The 19842-nt window shown below is 43.4% G+C and overlaps 1 protein-coding gene across 1 annotated transcript in view; it reads left to right on the top strand.

Annotated features, from left to right (window-relative positions):
- The window catches only part of LOC147114109 (organic cation/carnitine transporter 2-like), a 95552-nt gene extending 80877 nt beyond the window's left edge, over nucleotides 1-14675 (top strand). The window contains exons 8-10 of the mRNA XM_085995729.1: nucleotides 1843-2025; nucleotides 3259-3394; nucleotides 10808-14675. Coding sequence (XP_085851855.1) covers nucleotides 1843-2025; nucleotides 3259-3394; nucleotides 10808-10901 — 413 coding nt within the window. The 3' untranslated portion in view covers nucleotides 10902-14675. The remainder of the gene's footprint in view (nucleotides 1-1842; nucleotides 2026-3258; nucleotides 3395-10807) is intronic.
- The last annotated feature ends 5167 nt before the right edge of the window (nucleotides 14676-19842 follow it).

Here is a 19842-nt window from a genome sequence, read left to right as displayed (position 1 = left end):
CTAGACTGGAGGGATTCGAACAGGAGTTTCGGGAAAGAATAGTATGAACCTGGGATGCAATAACACTTGTGATGACTTTAGAAAGGAGAGATTGGATGGGCTCAGAGAGGACAAGAGGCGATGGGGGAGAAACTGCAGAATGACTAAGGTTCAGGGCTAGAATGTGTGGAAGACCAGGAGGGATGAGGAAGAGGACACCGTGGAAGCAGCTACACGGAAAGGCTTAACCTTGACCTTGGTGATGAAAAATTCTATGAGCTCCTTGCACTTTGTGAAGGTGGATAGGGAGAAGGGGTTTAAGGAAGCAGTTGGTCATGAAAAAAGGAGGTTGGGTTATACTTGCCCTTCCGGTTGATCATGAATAGTAGACAGTTTTGGCTGAGGAGAGAGAAACATGGTATGACTTGAGGTGCTTCCCAGGTAGCTATAATGCCAGATCTGGCGATGCGTCGGTAGTTGTGTGCCAAGTGTATTCAAGTTTTTACCCTGCTGATGTGAGGGAGGGAAGATGGTGCTGTACCAGGGAAATTATGAAAATGGGAGACAGCGAATTTATTTCTTGGGATCAAGGGCATTGGAGAGGCAAGGAAGCAGTTAAGCGAGTTAATAGTGGAGAAGGTGTCATGACAAGTGGAGGACCAAAGGCAAGGGAGTTAGGATTTTGAAAGGAAGGCTGTAAGGAACCTTTATAGACAGGTGGTAAGAGTGGTGGAATTGAAGTAGGGTAGGGAGAGATGGGTGGTAAGGGAAACAAGGAAATAGTTATAGATGGGCTTGTTGGAGACTGAGACCATGGTGCAGAGGCGATGAGAAATGACGAGGCCAAGGTGGCAGCCAAGAATATGGGTGGGAGAGTTTATGTGAAGGGTAAGATTGAGAAATAACAGGAGAGAAGTGAATTTGAAGAAGACAGTGCTAGGAATGTTGAGGTGAATATTGAAATTACAGGAAACTTTCTGATATCCGGCACTGACGGGACCGAGCTGGTGCCGTAACATCAAAAGTGCTGGACATACCAGAGTTAATGTTTAAACATACGAAACGGAGAAGCTCCGTGTGAATCAACAAACCCTGTTGCTTAGCAACAGCTTCAAAACAGTCGGCTGCAGCTGCAAGCGTCTGTAGCTGATGCTGTTGCTATAGCTACAGACCTTGCAGTGCTTGACTGGGGGAAAAAAAGCAACGAGAACTAAAAAAAATATAGAAAACGGCTCCTGATTTTTGCCGTTAGATCGAGTATTCCGGACATATAACCTCCGGATAAACCAAAGTTTCCTGTACTGAGGATAAGGAGTCACTCAGTGCAGAAGCTAAGGGAAGAGAGAATAGAAGACATCTTGGAAAGGTGGACTGCTGTGATAAATGATAAGGATTTTAAATATAAGGCATAAGGGATAGAATACATTGTGTACTCTGGTTTCCTCTGAAGATCTAAATGCCAGTGCACATGTACAGAGACTTCTATGCGATATATGGAGGTGTCCGCATGAGCAGAGTAACACTTCAATCTTTAGAGGAGACAGTAGCCTGGCCAGCATGAGTGAGATGCTTTTATTTAATGTACCTCACTTATAACAGCCAGGTAGCTATAATGCCATCCTTAAGGGCCATTTTTCTGATTGAACTCATCCACTGCAGAACTTAATAGGATTAAAATCAATGGACGGAAAATCATGGGAAGTGTGTTGGTGATTTCCCACTATGTACTCCTGGCAGGCAAGGGTCTATGCCATAAGGACGCATTCAGAAAAACAGCCCATAGGCATCTGGTGATTATATAGACAGGTGCTTGTGGACCAGTGCATCTTCCACCAAGCTTATGGCTACTCATGGTTTTTCTAGGTCTTTCAATACTTATCACAGTGCTGGTGATGTTTGGAAAATTTGCTATCACTTCTGCCTTCTCCATGGTTTACGTCTACACTGCCGAACTCTACCCAACCGTGGTAAGACACATGGGTGTCGGAGTGAGCACGATGGCCTCCAGGATGGGCAGTGTCATCTCACCTTACTTTGTTTATCTTGGTAAGATACCAGAGTTAAAGTTTTATATGCAGTTTGGAAATTTCCAGGCTTATTCCACGTACTCGGTGCTAGTATTCTTTTACGTAATGTACAGATTTAATTGAACACTCCCCCATATCTATCCCAAACCCTTGCACTGACTTAGATTCCATTTAACTCTGAAGTCCCCTGATTTTATTTATGAGTAAGCTTTATACGTGGGACATGCTCTCACAAATGCTGCACTTGTGCTATTGTGTACAGGAACACTGGCACTGTATGTTTTACACTTGCAAGTGGATGACTGCCTTGTCTGTATTGAGCTGGGTTTTGAGTTTTGTAAGTTCACAGATAATGTATGCAATTTTAATTGTACAAATCAGCCTACTCATCAACTATGCTGCGTACTTCATCCAAGCTAATGACCAAAGACTGCATTTGATACCTTTTGCCGTAAAAAGAAGAAAATTATGTATTGAACAGTTTTTCAGCCCTAAGCTTACCTGATTGGAAAGCACCATCCCTACAGAATGTGGGAGAGCTGATCGAGTGCATTGCAATTGTCAGTCGTATGTGTGAATAATTATAGTCAGTGTGAAATATTTTTCAGCTACAGCTTTCTACATGAGCTTTTTATGGGATGCTATACTAGTTCGCAACCATTTTCATTAATACACCTTGTGTTGCAATTTATACCAGTAATTGAATCAATTCAGGTAACAATAGTGAAGTACTCAGGCAATCCAACACCTGTAACTTTATTTTGATTGATATCAGTGTCTTCCCCACTGTATATCAGTGTACAGATTTTCACCAGAAATTATGCATTTCACTACTGGATTGCCCCACAAGGCACTATTTATAACATTTAAATAACATTTAAATGGCAATTTAACAAATTCAGCAGCATTCTTGCAGGGGCTTTCAGATTGTACATAATTTCGATTTAATTTGCACAAAAAAGATTTATGGAACATATTGCATATTGTATAGTGCTGGTAATTTCAAGTGGGAAGCTGATACGTTTTTGGTGAAATGATTGAGCACTGTAAAAGAAAGAGAAAGAAAAAGCACGGTATTTTTGAACTTTGCCATGGCCGAAAGTATCCCCACATTGTTAGAATGCATTTGCATTGAAAATATACTCAAGGGTGCTTTATAGCAATTATAAGACTCGTGTTACATGTAGTGCCTTTGGCTTTATGTTGTGCTGGTATTCACTTTACAAACTATCTTTGGTATATATTTTCACAGGTGCTTATAATGAGCTTCTGCCCTTCACTCTAATGGGGGGTTTAACAGTATTGTCAGCAATTCTGGTCTTCTTTCTTCCCGAGACAATCAATATTCCTCTCCCAGAAACCATTGACCAGATGCAGATTATCAAGTGGTAAGTGTATAATTGTTATTACACCTTTTATTCCCTCAACAATAACTTGTATTTATCTCATGCTTTTAACATAGAAACCTTCCCAAAATACTTCAGAGGAAAAAAAGGAACCTTTATGGGAGGGTTAGAAGACATGACCAAAAGCTTGGTTGAAGATGTGTTTTGAGAATTACATAGAATATACAGCACAGAAACAGGCCATATGGTTGAACTAGTCTGTGCTGGTGTTTATACTCCACAGGAGTCTCATCCCATTCCATCTACCTCATCTCAGTCTTTCAGCAGTGTTCCCTTTTCTCTCATGTACACATCTAGTTTCCTTTTGAAAACATCTAAGCGATTTCCCTCAACCACTTCCTGTGGCAGTGAGTTCCACTTCTAACCACTCTGAGTAAAGAAATGTCTTCTTTTTTGCCTATTGAATTTATTAGTAACTACAGGAAACTTTCTGGTATCCGGCACTGACGGGACCGAGCTGGTGCCGTACCATCAAAATTGCCGTAGAAACCAGCGCTAATGTTAAAACATACGGAGCTTTTGAGCTCCGTGTGAATCAACAAACCCTGTTGCTTAGCAACAGCTTCAAAACAGTCGGCCGCAGCTTAAAAGCGTCTCTGTAGCTAAGCAACAGCTTCAGCTAGACCTTGCAGAGCCTGCCTGGAAAAAAAAAGTAACGAGAAGTAAAAAAACTTATAGGAAACGGCTCCTGAATTTTGCCGGTAGATAGAGCTTTCCGGACATTTAACCACCGGTTAAACGAAAGTTTCCTGTACTTTGTATTTATGCGCCCTAGTTTTGGATTCTCTCACAAATGGAAACATTCTCTCCGCATCTACCTTGTCCAACCCATTCATACTGTTAGCGACCTCTATGAGGTCTCCTCTAAGTCTTCTTTTCTAAAGAAAAAAAGCTCCAACTTGTTCAATCTTTCCCGATAGCTGTAATCTCACAGTTCTGCTACCATCCTTGTAAATCTTTTTTGCACTTTCTCCAGGGCTTCTATGTCCTTTTTACAGTATGGAGACCAGAACTGTGCGCATTACTCTAAGTGCGGCCTGACCAGAGTCCTATACAAGTTTAACATAACTTCACTGCTTTTGAATTCTTTACCCCTAGAAATAAATCCCAGTGCTTTGTTAGCATGTTTAATTGCTTTGCTGACCTGCGATGCTTTTTTTAATAACTTGTTCACCTAGATCCCTTTGCTTCTCCACCCCATTCAATTTCTTATTTTCTCAGGAGTAGATGATGTTTTCTGGTTTTCCTACCAAAAAATGGAAACATCAAGCTGATTTAAGTATTCGGCTAATTTTCCTGAGTAGGACTATAACTTCGTTTGGAAGCAATACAGAGGGAGCTGCAGATAACAGATAATTTCTGCTATAATTGACTGTACCATTGCCATGTGGGTTTTAATAATGTTGCACATTTGGGACAGGAAAGGAAGCTGAGTGATCAGGCATCAAAGGCACAGGAGGTGGGTCTCATAGAGGTGATGAACTTCCATGAGAACAATCTCCTTATGACTCCTGTTTGCATATGAGTTTACAGGCATGGACAGCCCTACAGTTTCTCAGCTAAGTGGCTTTTCTTTGTGTGAGCCAAGACGGTGAATACTGATGGACCATTTGGCTGCTGGGGCACATCACAGCTGAGATTGATTCTGTTCTGACCTGGCATCCACATGTGTACTTTCCAACGGAGTTCACTGCTTAGTAATCAGGAGTAGAAACCCTGGGTTCCTTTCCTAGCCAAGGATGCTAAGGCTAATTGTAGCACCTCTGCTACTGCTCCAGCTGAGATGATGTAACTTAGTACAGACCTTTCTCATGCACGTTTCTCCAAAGACAGCTGAAACATTTGGCCCACATTGTATCAGCTTGAAGTGCATTAATAGCTGTGACATTCCATAAATTGGCCTATCTGTCTTCAATACAGGAAACTTTCGATTAACCGGCCACTAAATAACCGGAACGCTCTATCCACCGGCAAAATTCAGGAATCGGTTCAGATAACTTTTCTTGCTTTTAGTTACTTTTTTTACTCATTTGTGGCTGTGCTAAGCTACAGAGATGCTTGCAAGTTTTGCCGATTGTTTTGAAGCAACAGGGTTTGTTGCTTTAGACGGAGCTCTGAGCTCCGTATGTTTTACTATAGCGTTCGGTTATCCGGCATTGTTGATGGACCGGCACCAGGTCGGTCCCGTCCGTGCCGGATACCAGAAAGTTTCCTGTATATATCTTCAATGCCCACAGCTTTTTAAAAAAAAACCTGTGCAAACTTACTTACTCAATCCCTTCTGTAAAAAAACCCAAATATGACATGCTTTTTTGTGAAGGGGAAGATTATTATTCCAATTTGGATTTATTGTTGGAGATGGATATTACTCCCAGGATGCTCCATGTAACTGATCCACTGTCTCCACACTGCAGGATTAACTATACAATGTGACTATGTTGCTTATCCAGTGATAATCCACAATTGATTCAGAGAAAATGCATGTAGCAGAATATAATGATGGTTCTTGGTGAAATAAAGCTAAAATCACTCTGTAGCCTACTTTAGAGCTGCTTGAATAAGAGGCCCGTCACCAGATTGCTCACTTTCTAGCTGCAGATGATGTATAAGGTAGGTAAAGATCAAAAACAGACTACAAGGTGGAGCTCTCACCGGTATATCTTCAGTTTTCCTATACAGTACACTTACCCTTATATTACTTGTTGCACAACTAAATGGGTTAGATAAAAGGCTAACACTAACATGGTTTTGGTGACAGAAATGTGTTCATTCTAAAACAATAAAAATGGTTCTCAATTTTGAAAGGATAATGCTCTCATCAGTTTCCTTTGCAGAAATCTTTTTGATAGATCTGTACCCCTATCAGATAAACACTTTTTGGTTTCTAGGCATTAAATACTAAACTACACTTTAATGCTCAAATTGCATAGTCAGAATCATTGGCTGGAATTTTCTGGGGTGGTAGCGGGCGCGATCGGAGGCGGGTCGGGTGGGAAAGTTCTTTTTGGGAGTGGGTCGGGAACCCACTGTCATCCCGCTCCCACGCGCCTTTCCCCCAGGCACATCTGTCAGTGCGGATCCGACCTGACCGGCAGAGGTGGGCGACCCAATTTAAATTATTAGTAGCTAGTTGTCAGACCCTTAAGAGTGGGTTCAAACTTACTTTTAAATTTAACTGGATGGTCACGTGAAACATGCTGCTCGGGCACCACGTCTGTCAACCTGAGGCGGGAGTTCAGTGGCCATTACTCCAGCTGATTAGTTGACAGCATCAAATGTACTATAAAAGCTTCCGCCTGACAGATGCTCACTTTCCTCAGCAGAAGCTGTTTCTCACTGCATTCCCAGCACAGATTCTGCAGGCTGCAGTCTTTCCAGCAAACACTCCATCCAGTATCACCTCATTGGAAGAGCCTCTCTCACCATTGACAGATTGCTTCTGTCATCTCTATTTCACCTGCCATCTATTCCATCAGCATGGATGTCGTTTGTACTGTCTCACCTTGGTCTTGAGAATCTGACCACAATGAGCTCCAACACTAGCAGCACCAGGCACACCAACAGCACCACGGACAACACCAACCTTCTCCGCAATCACCGGATGCTGCAAAGAACAGAGGGCAGCAGCACCCAAGCACATTGCTGCCCAGGAGGCCAGGGACTTCACTTGACGCTGTACACCCTGGCTGGCACATGATGCACCAGGTTGGCACCACCCCACAGCAACACCATAAAGCATCCCTGCAATGACCAAGCCATTCCTTTCACACTCACCACCACACCACCATTGCTGGAGGTACTGTTATGTCTCACCATTCACTGCAACCCACTGAGCCACTTGGAAAGATGCATACAAATCTGCCCAAGACCGAAAAGTGTTGAAAATAAAGATTTTTATGTTTGACAGCACATTAATGGAAACTTTACATAAACATTGATAAAACATCCAAGAGGCTAACCTTGTTTATCTACTTGTATGTCATCTTTCTCTTCTGCGTGCTTCTACGAGGTGCTAGCTCTGTGGCTTCAGCAGGGGTAGAGACAGCCTGCTCATGACCCTGTTGCCAAGGAGCTGGAGAGCACCTTGCTGCACATCAATGGGGCCATGAGGACCCATTGTCTATGCTGACATCCCTCCTAGAGTGGAGGTCTACGAACCTCTGCCATCTATTCTCTATACATAGCCATCTATCCTCCATAGAGACTATGTGCTCCTGTGCGTGGCGCATTAACTGTTCCATGTAGGTGGCCATCCTATCCATGGAGGAGCCTACAGTCAGCATCGCCTGCGACACGGTGGTTCTCATGTTCGAGATGGACTCCTCCATTCTCTGAACATTTGCAGACATCATGCTCGCAAAACCTGTCAGAGCCCCCTACACTTCTTCCTGCACCTCCAGGATCGCCCTCTCTCTGGATAGCCCCCGAGTCTCTGCATCTGAATGTAGCTGAGCAGAGTTAGAAGCATCCTGCGCCCTCTGGCGAGGAATCTCCACTGCTGTCCCTGTCTTCACCATCTGCTCTTGCTCACTTGTGAGACGCCAGGTGACAACACCGCGTGGCAGCCACCAAGATGTGCGTATCTGCGCTGGTGCTGGGTGCGCTTATGTCTGGTGATGGTGCACCCTCAGAGGCTGGAGGCTCCTCTAAGGAGTTGTCTTCCTCTTCTTCCTGGACATGGGGGGAGGGGGGGGGGCATGGCGTGGTGGTGGCGGTGGACCTCTTGATGGACCTGTGGGAGAGTAAAGAGATGAGTTGGATATATGTCATATGCAGAATGGGTACAGATACCATTATGCACATGATGATCATTCAGTGGCTGCTGACATCAGTGCCCATATGAGTGACTGATGTATGTCATGTAGCTGTATATGTAATTCTGTCACCGGGTTGCTGAGATGTCCCCTCTCTCCATCTCCCACCACCAGCTGCTTGGCAACTCCAGGTATTTCTAAAGCAGCCTCCTCTGCTGCTGTAAGATTTGCAAATGATGGAGGGCCACCGCCGGTTCTCTCCCTCTCCCTCTTATTTTGGGCTCTCTTTTCCTGCAAGGAGGGAAAGAAGAGAAGGTTGAGTGAGAGTGATGAAATGAGTGCAAGGAATGGATGGGTTAGATCTTTAAGGGATGACTATAATGGAGTGGGGTGCCAAAGCCAAGTGGCCTCCTTGTATGTTGTTAGTTGGTATGATTGCACCAGGATGAACGTGAGTGTGAGGGTTGCTAGTGAGATGGGGATGTGATAATGTAGATAGAGAGGGATGGGTGGATGTGCAAGATATGTTAGTGTGTGTGATGATGTGGAGTAGGCTTGGGAAAGGCAGAGTGATGGGGATGTGATGAGAGGCACAGCAGGATGAAGGTGAGTGTGGCTTTGTACTTACCTTTCCTGATCTAATGATATCATTGAAACATTTGCGGCACTGCACCCAGGTCCTCCTGACCACATCCCTGCTGGTGACCTCCTCTGTAATCTCCAACCAGGCTGTTTTGGTGTCCTGGGGAGGTCTCTTCCACCCACTGGAAGGGAAGAGGACGTCCCTGCGTGATCTGACTCCCTCCATAAGCATATGGAGGGAATCATCGGAGAGCCTGGGTGTAGCCCTCTGCCTCTGTGCAGTCATTGTCAGTGTTTGCAGCACCTCAATGCTGTAGTGCACTGATAGCACTATGTTACATTGACATTCAAATCCAAATGTGGCCATGGCCCCTTTAAAGATCCCGGCTGAAAATGCGTCATCGATGACGGCACCAGACCCGCACCATTTAATGGGGCTGGGCTTAATAGGCCCTATTAAAGGAGTCATTTTCAGCAGTGGGTCGGAGCTAGCTGTGGGGTCGCGACCCGCCATGGCCACTGCCTGCACTGGACCTGCCCAGGTAGGCAAAATTCCGGCTACTGTCAAGGATCATGTTGCAGGAACAAGCTGCAACAAAGGTGGGCTTAAAAAATATTAAAATAAAATACAATTTTGCTTCAGAACAAAATCAGGTGGGCCTACCCTTTAGACATAGTTCCTAAACAGGAAAATAAACTTCTACCAGCGTGATGTTTCAATTTCCCACTTCACACACCCCAGTGGTCACTTGGATTGAGATTGACCAATTAAGTGCTGAATGTAAATAGTTTGGAGCTTGCATCCCCTGCCCACTAAGTTGAGAGAGATTTTCTTAATCAGCCCGAGGCTGATTGAAAGGTGCAGATCACAGAAATGCAAAGTCTGCATTACCATCCAATTTGTTTTCTCAGTGCATTTTATTATTTTATGATAGCAGTATTGCACCATAACTTGCCAGTTCTTCTTAGCCTGTTTAAAAAACCATGAAAAGAATTTACGAATAACTGAAGGTACCAAGATCCTCATTACTGTTCAGAATCAGTTGAGATTAAGGTGCAGGGGTGGAGGGAGATTTTCCTCCATGATCCCGTCCGAACTCAGCCTACCACTGACCTGGTTGGGATTTCCCACCACTTCCCCCCTGCCGGGACCACTGCCGCCTGCTCCTTTTTCACCCACCAGCGGGTGCCCCCATTGAGTGAGAGGGCCATGCCGTGGCTTCCTCTTCTTCCATTCGGTTCCCAATGACTTAGCTGTCAAAGGCTTTACTCCACCAAGACCTTCAGTGATTTTGATTTCCCATTTTCCCCCGCTGCAGAATCACTGGCGTTTCTTTTTTTTTGCACTGGTGGACTCGATTGACATTTGGAATCCTGCCGGGAGTTTGCCGTACATATTTAATGAGTTGTACCCAGGAAAATAGATTGAGGCTGGGTAGATACTAAGTACCAGACAGAAGTTCACCTCACCGTAACTCTTCCCCAATCTCTTCAGCATTTGCTAATACAGGTTGAGCGTCCCAAATCCGGAGTTCCGGGACGATTGGTGGCAGGGGTCCGGAATCCGTTAAATGTTCCGGAATCCGGACACCCTGAGGGAGGTTTACCAAAAACGGGAAATATCGCAACCTGGGCTCGGGCATTTCCGGACTTCGGACATCAGAAACACGTTCCGAAGTCTGGAAAAACCCGAAAACCGGCTCGGCCTCGGGACGCTCCTGTAGCTGTCTTCAGTAATGCAACTATGAAATGTAGAAAAGTATCTCATGGTGTGACTTTTATTTAAAAAAACGTGTCCCTGCCCATAGTCGGAGCCTCCCCCAGAATTTGGGGAACAACCTACATTCTAATACTTTGTTGCATAGAATGCATTGGTGTTTACTTTCATGCTGCCTTACAATAAACTATTTTGAATTATAGGACATGAAACATAATGGCTGGACGAACACTAATTTGGTATGAAATAAGCTACTAAATCTACCCAATGAAATGTGATGGGAAAATCTTAATTAATGTTCATTCTTTATAACAGTGCCGTTTCTTTACTTTTTGATTTCAGCCTCAAATCTAGAACTACTTGCAGCAATCATGACAATTTTGATAGAGGTGAAACAACTGAAAATGTGATGGTCATTAAAAAGCAAGAAATTTGATCCAGTCCTAGCCACAGTTCTACAGCAATGGAGACTCGTTTTTTTGGTCTGCATCACTGACTAACAGTATCTCATGTCAAAATATGCTTAGCAATACAACTAAGGTACTCAGGGACCACTGTCATAGACTAGGATGAGCAGGAAGCTGCAGCAATTGATGCCTTCATACAAGGTTCTAGAAAACAAACTTTCTGTACTTTTATGAGGTCCTAGACAAACAGCTTGGAACTTATTCTTCTAACTTACATCTCATTGTCAGTTTATTCAGGGACATTTTCTCACTTTTGATAAGAACCAGTACTGTAGTCCTGTATAAGACAAAAATCCTATATCCCAGTTTGGGCTAACAGTGTATGAATTATAGAATTATATCCTCCCTCTGGTTTCTCTCAGCAGAGCAATTTTGCTAAATATGATGAATCAAACAGCAGCACCAAACTAGTGCATTCCTTTCAGTTAGTGCTGTCAGCTATTGCCGTCAACTGATACTCCAGCTCCATTCTTCCAGGGCTGTGATATTTAAATGTCAATTCTCCTTCAGTCCAAGCTTCCACTGCTAGTATAATATTAGTAATAGGCTTTAAGGGTAGATACAGGGAGAGGAGATTTAAAATCAACAGCAGGAGCCAGGACTGCATATGGTATAAGAGGAATTATAGTAGCATGGATGAGACAGGAAATAAAGATTTTTCAGTTAATGGATATTGCTTGGATTGAAGGATTGGAAGTGGTGTACCCCATGGCTGAGTGCGGAGTCCACTTTTGTTCTCGGCAGATATATAGATGATGTGGGGAGAGAAATTATACTTGCGCCAAATGATCAATTGAAATGCACACCAAATGATGTCAGCAAGACACACGTGTAAAATTGGAATGTGTGCCTCATTTGATTTGATTGGTGAGCTGTCAGTGCTACTTGCTCTGTTTATTGGCAGTTCACCAATTGGAGAAGTGGGAAATTGGGTGTCAGTGATGCCAGTTAAAGGCAGCCTGCACCTCTTCAGTGGGAGGTGCACTTTGGCTGCTAAGATCGGTATTACAGTTCAACACATAGGAGAAACAGATGCTGTTATTTTTCAGGATAAAAGCACTCCTGCTCTTCCACCAGCCTCTCAGCCAGTTCCTGCGTTGGTGCCGTACAGCCAGGTGGGTCAGACTGCCCCGGTCGCTGCTGAGTCTAAGGCTGGGCACTTTAAGGCCAGAGCTCCTCAAGGTTGCCCACCACGACCATCTCAAGTGTCTGCAGTGGAAGTTTGGTAGCATTCCACTTCCCATGCTGTAGCCACTGGAGAAGCACCTTGTAGGAGCACCAGAATAGGCAAACAAGCACAGAAGACAGGCACTAAGGAGGATATGGTGATAGGGCACTAGGGTGATGGTTAGTTTTCAAAATTCACTGTAATAAATTGCAAAATGAACACTTATGAACCACTTTGTTGTTGCATAACAGTTTCTGTGCATTGGTGTTGGTGAACAATATGAGGGCATTCATCAAGTAGCTGTAAGGAATACATGTGATGGAGGGAGGGACGGTCGATGCATTGATTCAACAAAAGTGCTGTTTTTATATTTGCTGCTGTAGCGCTCTGGCAGCATTGTTAGCCCATGCTCTTCCTCTTCATCTTCCTGGTCGTACACCTGCTCCTCCACATCTTCCGACTGAGGTGGTGCCCAGGGTTATTCCCTTTGCAGGGTGAAGTAATGGAACATGCAGCATACCACCACAAAACTGGAGACTCTCAACAGGCGAAGGACCCTTATTTTAATATTTTAATGAAGTCCCACTGCTTACAGGCAGCCACCTAGGACGACTAACGGTAGGCCGATCAAATATGGCAGCCAATGCACTTCTGGGGCGATCAGGCACGGGAGATCTCAACCCAAAATCCGTCTTCCCAACATTTATTTTATGTCCAGAAAACGGGTGAAACGAAGTTGAATTTCTTCCCCTCTGACCAGCATGGGGAGAGAATACTGAAATTTGCTGACAACATAAAAGTATGGAGTTTGACAACAGCGAGGAAGACTAAAAGACTTCAGGCGGACATTGATAAGTTAGCAGAATGAGCAGACAGATGGCACATGCAATTTAGAAGTGTAATACAATGGAAAAATGTTGAGGATGAACAGAGAGACCTAGGAGTTCAAATACAAAATTGTCTTAAAGTACAAGTGCAGGTGCATTAAGTCATAAAAAGGCCAATAGCATTTTGGATTTTATAAATAGGGGCATAGAATACAAGAGTAAAGGTGTCACGAAAACTTGTACAAGACAATGCACAGGCGATAGAGTGAATGCCATATTAGGCTCCTCATTATAGAAAGAACATTAAAGCCATAGAAAGTGTCCAGCATAGATTTACCAAGACAATGCTGGGGATGGTAAACAGGATGAGGAGAGACTTGAAAAACTGGGACTATTTCCACTGGGGCAGAGAAGGCTAAGATAGACTTAATTGAGGTTTTTAAAACTATGAAGGATTTTGATGGGGTGAGTAGGGGAAAAACTATCATTTTTGGTTGGGGAGTCAGTGATGGAGGGTCATCAATTTAAGATTGTTGCGAAGAGTGACGAGGGAAGTTAGGCAACATTTCTTTATGCAGAGGATTGTTGGAACATGCAATACTTTAACCACAGAGTGTGGTTGAGGCAAGTATCATTAATTTATTTTAAGGCAAAAGTACATAAACATTTGAAGCATAGTGAAGAGATAGTACTGGGGGAGACACGAAGGCTGTGGGATTCGTTTTGGACTGCTACAGCAAACAGTCAGTAGATACAATGGACTAAATTGCATTCTTCTGCGCCAAAACTGTCTATAGTCCTAGGACTGCACTAGGAGAGATAGTTGTCCTTTATCACAATACTGGCAAAGCGGAGTAACAGCTGATATAAATTTCTCATTAAAATAAGAAAGACTGGAGAGAAAATGTACTGATGGATATGGTGGGAATTTTGATGGATAGCAGCATTGTAATTTTGATCATCATCTTGTATGAGAACTCTGGATTATTTGGGTGGAACTTCGGGCATCATCTTATCTCTGGTTCACCTTAAACATGCATATTTAGGGTACCTTTTCCTGGAACTTAATTATGCCTCAGGAAGAGATTTTGAAATGGGTCTGCACCCATTATTTGATTTTGACTAGTAGTTGCAGTTATAGAGGTTCAGCTTTGCTGCACTTTATCCCTTTCCTCATACTATTCTTTTGCTTAATAATTTTTTCCTTGGTAAAAAGCATAATAATTAATTTTGGATTATGTGTGAGCAATGAGGCTCCAATCAAGGGGTATAGATGATGTTCTAAATGACAGGAATTAGGCATGAGTGATTTATGAAATTATCGAAACCTCTAGAATTTATTAATTATCAAATGTCCTTTATTAATATGGTCTCAATAACATGCTAATGACAATTAAAATGAAAATTATGGAAGATTATATTGTGATGTTAATACTGGCACATGATTCACATGCGGGTCCAAAGTAGGCCCTAGATGATGGAGCAAGATGCAAGGGTTGAATGGCCTTTTTAATGTTTGTACATTCTTCTATTCTATATATAGATTTTTCAGTTTTGAAGCCAAACTATTGGGCTCGTGATCAGAATAGTTTGCCCAAATAAATTCCTCATCTGTGAATATACCCCCTATGTAAAAGGAAAATCTAAAATTATTTTCCATCTACATTGCCATGAGGGGATTTGTTAACACTCAAATACTTGGTTAAAGAAATCCTCTTTAATTCAAATAAATATGATTTATCAGTAAATGAGGTGTCTCGTGTTTTTTCAATGACATAAAGCATTGTACGTACAGTGGCACAGAGGCATTATTATCTTTACTCCATCTCAGTTAAGTTGTTTCTTAGGTTGCTGGCTCGCTGTGCTCTCTGCAAAGGCTAAACTTATTAATTTCCACAGAATCCTCTATTTGGTGATACACAGGTATGCCTTTGGGAATGTTCCAATTTATTAGTGTTGAATCTCACTTAATAGCAAATGTCCTTTAGGAACACACAGTGAGGTCAAGGTAAGAATAGGGGGGCACAACAGCTATTAAAGCTGCCCATAATAGAAATGGAGGGAGCAAGTTACAGAACTCAGAGCGCTTTTTTCAGTGAAGCTGCTTTGAAAATGCTGCTGTGCAAGGTCCTCGAAAGAAGGGTGGTCCTTTTTGGAACTGAGGGGCACCCTGCAGTCAAGCGCAGTGCTGCAGCGGCCTGAATGAAGGTGGCAGACATATCAATATTATTTCACCTGGAAAACAAACCAGCGATCAAGCGAGAAATAAATCCGGTCTCAGGAATGTTCCCAGGATAAGTATTGCTCCCATTTTGTTTACTTGTGAAGATACATTGCTTAGCAAAATTGTACAACGCTTCAATGTAAATTTGGTGCAGCATCACTGAGGGCGAAATCCCAGCACTTGGCCACGTGTTTTCCAAATGCACAGGTTTTCCCAGGTTTTAAAAAGGCACTCTGCACTGTCATAATGAATCATTTGCTTTATATCCCATATTAAATGTGTCAAACAACAAACACAAAGCACTGTCTGCATGAGGTAAACACTAACTTAATGTGACTACAGCTTTAGACACATAATTAACACACATCTAACCCTTTGTCATCTGCTTTCAGCAGAAGGCTGCACATAACCAGTGCCAGTGGATGGAGGGATGGGGCATCAGTTTATGTATGACCCTCAACTTATTATAAAGAGAGTTCCTGGAGGTTCTGGGTATAGAAGCAGTAGATTAAGCGGAGGGAAATGTTGCAGGCCTCCCCCAAGCTCATAGCTAGCATCACCTTTTGCTGTTCATTCTTTATCTCCTTTATTCCCTGATTCAGGCACTTCCACACACAAGCATACGCTGCAGTATAGTACACTGGATTATCTTTCTATGTGAGCTTTATCAAGGATGTCCTAAATTCTTCTCTTTTGCTCCTTTAGGTTCCCAAAAGGAGGTGGCAGAGCCCAATGTGCAGATTCACAGTATCCTGTGTCATCCACTCACACAGTGGCAAGCACAATCACTGATAGATCCAAGATACTAAGTTGCTGACTTGGTACCCATGGCTGGAAGCCAGCTCTAGGATTTTTCAGCTGCAAACCTAATGGGTTTGCTTACAAAAGCAGCTCAGCATCAGCAGTTCATGCAATCATTTGAAAGTGTGTCAAACAACCTCTGCAGTTTGGGGCATCTATAAAGGAGTCCATATCTGTGCAGTGCTGCATAACCACCTGACAAGGCCATTCCTGGTCCTAATCTCAAGCATAGCTTCCATCACAAATGCTTTGACTGGTGCTCTAGTGACCTTAAGCTCCAACCTGTACCAATTTGTCTTGTCTGGATTCACCATTAGAAGAAATCAGATTGAGACAGCCATAATACATGGCTTCAAAGCCTCATTGCTGCCCAGTGGTTGGCGCCCACACAGAATGCTGGCCCTGCTGAGGATGTGTCCAGTACAAGGGAATCACAGAATCACAGAAACCCCACAGTGCAGATAGAGGCCATTTCGGCCCATCGAGCCTGCACCGACACATATCCCACCCGATCCCCGTAACCCCTACACCAACACATATCCCACCCTATCCTTGTAACCCCACGTATTTAATCCCCCTAACACTAAGGGTCAATTTATCATAGCCAATCAACCTAACCCGCACATCTTTGGACTGTGGGAGGAAACCGGAGCACCCGGAGAAAACCCACGCAAACACGGGGCGAATGTGCAAACTCCACACAGACAGTCACCCGAGGCCGGATTCGAACCCGGGTCTCTGGCGCTGTGAGGCAACAGTGCTAACCACTATGCCACCGTGCTGCCTGTGGTGGGAGGTAGCAAGGCTGATGTAGATATCAAATGAAGAATGATGCATTATTCCATTCCCACTAAACTTAGGATCTGCGACATTTCTTCCTCGCCCCCAAGCTAACTGATATTGTAAATTGTTCCCTCTCCTCAGGCATTGTCGTTTCCAGTAACTCCCTCTTTGGAACTCTCCAGTCAGATTTCTACCCCTCCACGGCGCATGTCGCTACAGGGCCATGACGGACCCAGCATAACGAGTACTAGACCACCTTAACCCTAGGGCAGATATTATCATTCAGCAGCCATTCAGCTCACTTCTTCCTTCCACTGGCAAAACATTTTCAAGGAGCACACAGTTAACAAGTAAAAGACGAGCAGCATGTACGGTCACAAAGGGAAGACATTGAGGTAAAACAGTAAACACAACTGCACCATACAATGTTAGGGTAAAAAAAAACTGGCATAACGAGAACTGTAATGTATCCTGAGACGTCTTTTGGGATGGGACATAGTAAGATTGTTGGAAGAAATGCTGTTGTCCTAATATAAAGCTATGATTAATGGTGGTGATGATTTTAGGCACTTAACTGAATGTTATCTATTAGAGTCTGCCTTAAGACTCTTCCTAAGTGATTGTTTGGCTGTGCAGATATATCTTCTGACTCTTGGTCCTGGTCTTCTTCAGCCACTGGTTAACCCGACTGTCTTTTTCTGACCTCAACATGTCAAGATCCCTTTAAAAGCAAAGTTGTGTCGCTGTGTACTTTACATGGGGAAACAGTTGATATGAGCAGTGCAGGCAAACAAGGCATCTGTGACCTGCATAATTTAACTGTGCAGTGCTGGTTGAGAGATTTGGTAAACAACTCCAGCAGGAAGGACACAGTGGTGTCAAGGTTCAAGGCAACAGTTACCTTGACAGTCACAGGTGCACCGGTCAATGAAGTGCTCTTTAGGTCACGGTGCAGGAGTACACACAGTTTTGTGAGAGTTTCTTTGGTGAAATGTAGTCTCTGCATGCAGATTTCTTTGGAGATGCCTAGGTGTGTTTATCTGGCTCACTAAAGCATGTGATGGTACTCTATAAGGTCAGGTACTAACTGATCATCTAAAACTGCAGCACAACTTTTGGCATGCCTCCTCTTATTCTCCTCCTTCTCCATCACAAGGTGCAAATACAAATGAACGGCCATATAGATATCCATAGCCCACAATGGAATATCACTGGGGCAAGTGGCTCAGATAGCAGAGGGGGTCCAGTTTTAAAAAGACCCCAGTAAGCCCCCTTTCTTGCAAAGCGGTTAAACAGGTTATAACCTAAAATGTTAAACAGCAAAACAGAACACTCAAATAGGTACAAACAATCACAGTAGCTGCTGCCAGTAATGCAATTAACTTTAAGAAAGAGAACCCAACATATGGAAAGGGTCCATGTGATGCCAAACATCTAGAGGTAGAGTTTCCGCTTTGGGCGCAATTAGAAATCCGGGCGCAAATTGCGCTAGTTTTCAGAAGTCCTTTTTTTTTTGCTCAAATTTCCACTCAAACTCATTTTGAATATCGCCGAACTTAAAATCTGCTATGAATCGGTGCAATCGGGCAGCATTTTAGAAAGTAATTTTTTTGCAGTAAAAAAAAATTCTTTGATATATTTAATTGGTGCAGTTTTATCAATACAGCTGAAAATAGGTTTATCACAGTGTCTAGTCCACCACCTGTGAGTAACCGGATTTTAAATAACTGAAAATGACTTCAGAAAAACTATACTGAACCATTCACTAGTTTCATTGGTGTACACTAGTCAGTTTCTTAGAAAATTAAGTTTAAAAAATATTTAAAAGCTTTTAAAAGGTGCCTATTAGTGTCCTTGCAACTAAAAAACCCCCAGTTTAATGTTAAGAGCCTACTCAAAGGGCTGCAAATGGGCACAATTAGCAGAAACTCACAGTGGTAATTCATTCGATCTGGAGGCGTGGCCAGGTTTGTGGGCGGGGCCGGTTTCCAGCGCAATGTTTTCTAAAGCTAGTGCAAAAGGTTGCGGAAACTCGATCTGCGCTGGATATAATTTGCGCTTGAAATTCCTCGATCTTTTGTGCAGGTCTGGCTGACTTCGGGCGAATTGCGCTGAAAAAATCCCAGCGCAACCTAACGGGGAGGAAGCGGAGTGCCAGTATTAACTTGGGGTAGTGGAAAAGAAAGTGGCACCATTAACTGAGAAAGGAGGAAGAGAATTGTAGGACCAGAGAAATTTACAGCTTAGAGGGAAACCATTCAGCACATCACGCCCACGATGGCTCTTTGCTCAAGCTATCAAAAACTAATCTACTGCCCTTCTTTCTCATGATAGCGCTGTATCTGCCTCTACTTCAAAAGTAAGATGCAATGGTCTCTGCCTCAACTACTCTGTATTCTATGTTCTAGCAATTATCTGTGTAAAGAGATCTCTTCCAAACTCTCTTATTGCTCTATTAGATCTCTTAGACCAATTTTAGATTGATGACCCCTGGTCACTTCCTCAACAAGAGGAACTAGTTTTTCCCCTATTCACCAAAACAAAACCCTTCATAATTTTACAAGCCTCCAGTAATCTGAGAAAAATGGACGTCGAGCCAAAGAAGGAGATAGTAGGAGGGGTGACTAAAAACTTGATCAAAGAGGTGAGTTTTTAATGAGGGCCTTAAAGGAGAGGAAGATGGAGGAGACAAGAGGTTTAGGGAGAGAATTCCAGAGTGTAAGGCCTAGATGGCTGAAGGGGCGTGGGGAATGCACAATAGACCAGAGCTGGAGGAACCCAGAGCTCTCAGAAGGTAGATGGGCTGGAGGAGGCTACAGAGATCAGATGGAGCAAGGATAATAGGGTTTTAAACATGAGAATGAGAATTCTAAATTTGAGGTGTTGGGGGGGCCTGAAGTCAATGTAGGTCAGCGATCACTGGGGTGATGCATGAGTGGGACTGAGTGTAGGATAGGATAGGGGCAGCAGGTTTTGGCATGACTTGAAATTTATGGAGGTTGAAGGATGCAAGATTCTCCAGGAGAGCATTGGAATAGTTGAGACTAGAGATGACAAGGCAGGATCGTTCTTTTATTTGAGTTTTGTACTGGGTGTCCAGAGTAACT

This window comes from Somniosus microcephalus, chromosome 8 (genome assembly GCF_052327205.1).
Source record: "Somniosus microcephalus isolate GS21.2 chromosome 8, FLI_Smic_1.0, whole genome shotgun sequence".
NCBI lineage: Eukaryota > Metazoa > Chordata > Chondrichthyes > Squaliformes > Somniosidae > Somniosus > Somniosus microcephalus.
This window is presented reverse-complemented; position numbering and strand designations above follow the sequence as displayed.